The sequence below is a fragment of the Natator depressus genome, chromosome 15, assembly GCF_965152275.1.
Source record: "Natator depressus isolate rNatDep1 chromosome 15, rNatDep2.hap1, whole genome shotgun sequence".
NCBI lineage: Eukaryota > Metazoa > Chordata > Testudines > Cheloniidae > Natator > Natator depressus.
Window position 1 is genome coordinate 1,598,388 of NC_134248.1, and position 6,000 is coordinate 1,604,387.

The window sequence follows — 6,000 nt, forward strand, 5'->3', positions numbered from 1 at the left end:
CATGATTCAGGGAGGGAATGGGCAAGTTGTACCATATCCACAAAAGAGCAGGGGGAGACTTTAGAAGGTGGAGAGGAGGACCATATTCATGAGGGAAAAGGGAGAGGGGCTTTGAATTTCCTGGCACTCCAGGCCCTGGCGTTCCTATGGTGATCCAGATGCTCAGGAATCCTCCTATGCCAAGCATGCCAGCAGCCTGGCAGGGACAGAGCAGGGAGCGAGCTTCGTTGGTGTCACCTGCCCCATTGCTTCCCTGAGTGACATCAAAGAGCCCGGAGGAATCTTGCTCTCGGCTGCGATGTTTTCTCCTTTCGGGTCTGCCTATGCTGCAATCAGGCCAGCACGGGCAGGCCTGCCCGAGTGAGCAGGGTAGCCATGGTGGCTCAGGTGGTGGCATGGGTGAGGTGCCCAAATATGTACCTAGGCTCGCAGGCGGGATTGTACGGGGCAGCGGCCTGTGCCATCCTGGCTAAACTGCTGCTTTTTAGGGAGCTAGCTGGGGTGCGGCAGCCACCCGGCAGCCAGCGTGGCCACCCTCCATGCAGCCTGTGGACCTGGCCAGGGCACGGCCATCCCATTCTGTGCCAGCGTTGCTGGTTTCAAGACTTGTGCCCGTTCCACATGGGGATGAAACCAAAACCTGCCCAATGGTTTCGCGCAGCGGATTTGTGTTGAAAGGTCTTTTCTGCACTTGAAAAGCACTCGCTGTCCATTCTGCCTGCTCTCTTCCTCTCTCGGGGCCGCAGGAAGCTTCCCCTCCAAACCTGTCCTGAGACCAGGCTGCCTGGGGAACGCAGTGGCGATGCGCCTTATGTCAAGGACCAGCCCTGTGATTTTGCCCCGGGGAGGTGCTTTGGGGCTGGGGTGGGGGCCTCTCTCCAGCCACAGGACAGAGACAACGGCAGGGCCAACTTCTCTGCCCCCAGCCTCACACCTGTGCCTCAAGCCTACGCTGCCCATTCTCGGGCACCTCAGTCTCTGTGATCCTGTCGGTCCTTGGCCTCTCTGCTCAGTCTGGCTGCAAGGAGCTGGGGACACATCTGTTCACCAGGCGTCGGACTGAGATTCCCCGCAACTCGCTGCAGGGAAGACAGCCCGAGGGGACGTCGCAATGCCAGCTGTGTGGGCACAGCAGGGACTGCAGGGGCAGAAGCACCACGGGCTGCCAGGCCTTTCTGGGCAGGCTGGGTTCAAGCGGCAGGGAGGAGAGGCAGAGGGGAGGGTGGTTTGCCACCTGCTGCCAGGTTGCCTGCAGACCACCACCTGGCAGAGGCGGTGAAGGGGATGCCGGCGGGGGTGAGGGAGGGAGAAAGCTGTACGGGGCCCCTATGCTTGTGGCTGGCTCCCTCCTGTGTCCGCTCTGGAAAGTGGAAGAAGAGATTCCCCGCTGGGGTTAACGGGGGAGAGCGACGGAAGCGGCCCCTGCGACTCGGCTGTTCTCAGGACAGGCCAGCAGGAGTCGCTCCCTTCGGAGCCCGACCCGCTGCGACCGGGAGCGGCAGCCACGCCACATTGCAAGGGGACCGCGAGAGGCGCCCAGGCCACACAGCCCCGGCCTCGTGCGACCAGTTAAAGAAAGGCAAACCCCGCTCACATCGTATCCTGCCCCCGGAGACACCCGGGGCTGGCCGCGCCACACGGCGGAGAAGGAACAGCCCCGCCGCCCCGCTTGCGATCATCACAACAGCTGGTCAGTGTGCTCGTGTGACACAACGGTACACAAAGGCAGCTCCCTGGCTTGTGCTGCTCTAGAAAAGCAACACAAGCAACACTCACGTCTTAGTCTGGTCGAAATACGTGGGGATGTAAAAGCCCTAGCTGCTCGTGACCGCCCCGTGGCCCTGCTCCACGGAACAAGCCCCCTGCTCGCGGGGGATAGGAAGGTGAAAGTTGCTTCTGGCGCGGTGGGGTTCCCTTTGTTTAAAAGTAATGATCGCCCATGTCATAAGATTGTGACATAATGCGCTCAGGCCGCGCCAACCTCCCATGCTCTGCGATTGTGATACGCTGTGCTAGGCCTGCAGCAATGGCTAATGCCCCATGAGCGTGACCCACGCCACGCTGGGACGGCGAGGGTCGGCCGGGCCCCGTGAGCGTGACCCACGCCGCGCTGGGACGCCGAGGGTCGGCCGGGCCCCGTGAGCGTGACCCACGCCGCGCTGGGACGCCGAGGGTCGGCCGGGCCCCGTGAGCGTGACCCACGCCGCGCTGGGACGCCGAGGGTCGGCCGGGCCCCGTGAGCGTGACCCACGCCGCGCTGGGACGCCGAGGGTCGGCCGGGCCCCGTGAGCGTGACCCACGCCGCGCTGGGACGCCGAGGGTCGGCCGGGCCCCGTGAGCGTGACCCACGCCGCCCTGGGACGCCGAGGGTCGGCCGGGCCCCGTGAGCGTGACCCACGCCGCGCTGGGACGCCGAGGGTCGGCCGGGCCCCGTGAGCGTGACCCACGCCGCGCTGGGACGCCGAGGGTCGGCCGGGCCCCGTGAGCGTGACCCACGCCGCGCTGGGACGCCGAGGGTCGGCCGGGCCCCGTGAGCGTGACCCACGCCGCGCTGGGACGCCGAGGGTCGGCCGGGCCCCGTGAGCGTGACCCACGCCGCGCTGGGACGCCGAGGGTCGGCCGGGCCCCGTGAGCGTGACCCACGCCGCGCTGGGACGCTGAGGGTCGGCCGGGCCCTGTGAGCGTGACCCACGCCGCGCTGGGACGCCGAGGGTCGGCCGGGCCCCGTGAGCGTGACCCACGCCGTGCTGGGACGCCGAGGATCGGCCGGGCCCCGTGAGCGTGACCCACGCCACGCTTGGACGCCGAGGATCGGCCGGGCCCCGTGAGCGTGACCCACGCCGCGCTGGGACGCCGAGGATCGGCCGGGCCCCGTGAGCGTGACCCACGCCGCGCTGGGACGCCGAGGATCGGCCGGGCCCCGTGAGCGTGACCCACGCCGCGCTGGGACGCCGAGGGTCGGCCGGGCCCCGTGAGCGTGACCCACGCCGCGCTGGGACGCCGAGGGTCGGCCGGGCCCCGTGAGCGTGACCCACGCCGCGCTGGGACGCCGAGGGTCGGCCGGGCCCCGTGAGCGTGACCCACGCCGCGCTGGGACGCCGAGGGTCGGCCGGGCCCCGTGAGCGTGACCCACGCCGCGCTGGGACGCCGAGGGTCGGCCGGGCCCCGTGAGCGTGACCCACGCCGCGCTGGGACGCCGAGGGTCGGCCGGGCCCCGTGAGCGTGACCCACGCCGCGCTGGGACGCCGAGGGTCGGCCGGGCCCCGTGAGCGTGACCCACGCCGCGCTGGGACGCTGAGGATCGGCCGGGCCCAGTGAGCGTGACCCACGCCGCGCTGGGACGCTGAGGATCGGCCGGGCCCCGTGAGCGTGACCCACGCCGCGCTGGGACGCTGAGGATCGGCCGGGCCCCGTGAGCGTGACCCACGCCGCGCTGGGACGCTGAGGATCGGCCGGGCCCCGTGAGCGTGACCCACGCCGTGCTGGGACGCCGAAGATCGGCCGGGCCCCGTGAGCGTGACCCACGCCGCGCTGGGACGCTGAGGGTCGGCCGGGCCCCGTGAGTGTGACCCACGCCGCGCTGGGACGCCGAAGATCGGCCGGGCCCCGTGAGTGTGACCCACGCCGCGCTGGGACGCCGAAGATCGGCCGGGCCCCGTGAGCGTGACCCACGCCGCGCTGGGACGCTGAGGGTCGGCCGGGCCCTGTGAGTGTGACCCACGCCGCGCTGGGACGGCGAGGGTCGGCCGTGCCCCGTCACGATGCCTTTGTGGCCGCGGATCAATCGCTTGTTGCATGCGGCACCCCCACACCGAGTGCCCGGCTCCCCCGCCCTTCCCGGTTTGCGCCCCTGCCTTGACAGCGCTGGCCCCGCAGCCCGCCCTGTCCGGCAGCCGGGCGCCTGCGAGCCTGCGGGCTGCTTGGCAGGCGTGAGCCCTGCGCGGATCGCCCGGGGCCGACGCGAGCGGAATGCCAATGGCGGTGGCTGGCAGCCGGCGCCCGGGGCTGCAGGGCTTCCCTGCCAGCCGCGGCTCATCCCGCTGCCGCACCGGCACAGGGACGGCGGCTAGGGAAGGTTCAAGTCGGAGCCGCAGAGCAGCCCTGGGGCGGGGGCTGATTCCCCGGCCCTGAGCAGGGCCCTGCCCTGACAGGAAAGTCCCCCCCCCGGGGTGGGAGGTCCCCTCTGCTCCAGCGCTTGGTCCCCGCCCGTTGCTCCCCGTTCCTCCGCACCGGAGCTGTTCCCCCCGGCCCCTAGCCTGCCCCGCTCCCCCTCTCCAGCCCTCTTGGCACGCTTGTCTGCCCCCCCCCAGCTCCTGCTCCGCCGCGGGCACGTCCCTCCCTCCCCCGCCTGCTGGGCAGCTCGCTTGGCTCGCCCCACGGCCCATCCACGCCCCCCGGTAGCCATCAATGCTCCGGAGCCCCGGCCGCGCTCCGCAGGGCTGGCTCTGGCGATCGCAGCGGGCACGTCCCTGCCCCCGCCACTGACCGCTGCCAAACTCCGGCCGCGACCCGCTCCCAGGAAACAGGTGCCCCCCCCCCGAGGGGCTGCCGGGCGAAGGGACCCAGCAAAGGGAGGGAGCCCCGAGATGCAGCCCCCCCGCGAGCCCTCTGCAGCCCCCCTCCCAGGCAGCCCCGCCGCCCGGCGGTCACTCACCCTCCAGCTCGTCCTCGGGGATCTCGACGGGGTGCTGCTCGAGGATGTTGGGGACGGTGTAGATGCCCCGGTACATGAGCGCCGCGGTCACCGGGTGGAACGGCATGGTGGGAGCGGCCCGGAGCCCCCGCTGGAGCCCCCGCTCTCATCCGAGGCGCCCTGGCGGGGCCGGAGAGAGGGCTCCCCCCGCACGCGCCGGCCCGCGGGTCCTCCTGCCCCCGGGGAGCGAGAGCGGCCCCGCTCCGGCAAAGGCTGGGGCAGGCGGGCGGGCGGCTCGGGCTGGCGGCGGGGGAGGTGAGAGCCTCGCTGGCCTCCCTGCGCCCCTCCACACGCACGTCTCGGGGCCCCCAGCAATACCGCAGGGGCAAAAGGGTCCCGCCGGCGGCTCGGGCCAGTCAAACCCAGCTCCCCATCCCGGCAGCGCCGGCCTCGGCTGCTCCGCGCGGCTCAGGCAGGCGGCAGGACACGGCTGGGCATCCTCCCTAGTGTTTCACCCGGCGAGTCTCAGAAGCAGGGACCCCACCTAGCCACTGCCCAGAGGCCTCTGGGGGCCTGGCATGGCTTCGGGCCAGGTGCCGCGGGGGCAGCATGGGCTGCCCCCACCCCCGTGCGCTAAGTTCCCCAGCCGGAGTTCAGCACCAGACTAGCTCTGGCAACCTCCCGCTCCGCTCTGTGCGGTGCCTGCCTCTGGCTGGCTCACGGCGGCACATGCTCCCCCCACCGCCAGGCAAGTGAGCATCTGAGCGGCCACCGTGGAACCAAGCCCTGAACCCGCCTGCAGGGAGCGGGAGGAGGGCCAGGGCCATCGGCCTCTCTCTCACACCGGGCTCAGGCTGACTCCACCCCTGGAGAGGAGCTGCCCCAGCCTGCTCCCATCACTGGCTAGTGCTCCCTGGCCTTGGCTTCCTAGACTCCGTGCTCAGGGCAGTTCCCACAAGGCCTAGGTGCCCCCTTGTCCCGGGGCGGAAACCAGGTTGCCTGCCTCTGTCTTTATCCCTTTGCCCGGCTCTGCAGCTGGAGCAGAAAGGGGGTTTCTTGTGCAGTGCCGCAGGGCGGCAGATGGCCTGTGAGAGGGCCCCTGGATCCTACCATTAGTTGCCGGGAGCCAGGGAGGCAGCAAAGGAGGCTCAGCACTCTGCCCCGGGCACTGCTGGAGAGCGCCTGCCAGCTTTGTGGGAGAGGCCTGTGGGTCAGGAGTGCACAGCTGGGCGGCCCGCTGCGCATTGTGCAGGGATGTATGGGGAAGGCAAATACATGCCAGCAGGTGCTCCTGTGCCAAGCAGGGCCATCTCAGTCTCATCCTACTGGCAATGTTTCCCCCAGGTTCTCACCAGCCAACTAGGTCA

General features: G+C 70.4%; 1 protein-coding gene across 1 annotated transcript in view; it reads right to left on the minus strand.

Annotated features, from left to right (window-relative positions):
• The window catches only part of CABP7 (calcium binding protein 7), an 80,351-nt gene extending 75,492 nt beyond the window's left edge, over window positions 1-4,859 (minus strand). Inside the window, exon 1 of the mRNA XM_074972392.1 lies at window positions 4,655-4,859. Within this exon, the coding sequence (XP_074828493.1) occupies window positions 4,655-4,760 (106 nt within the window). The 5' untranslated portion in view covers window positions 4,761-4,859. The remainder of the gene's footprint in view (window positions 1-4,654) is intronic.
• Window positions 4,860-6,000: the final 1,141 nt, after the last annotated feature.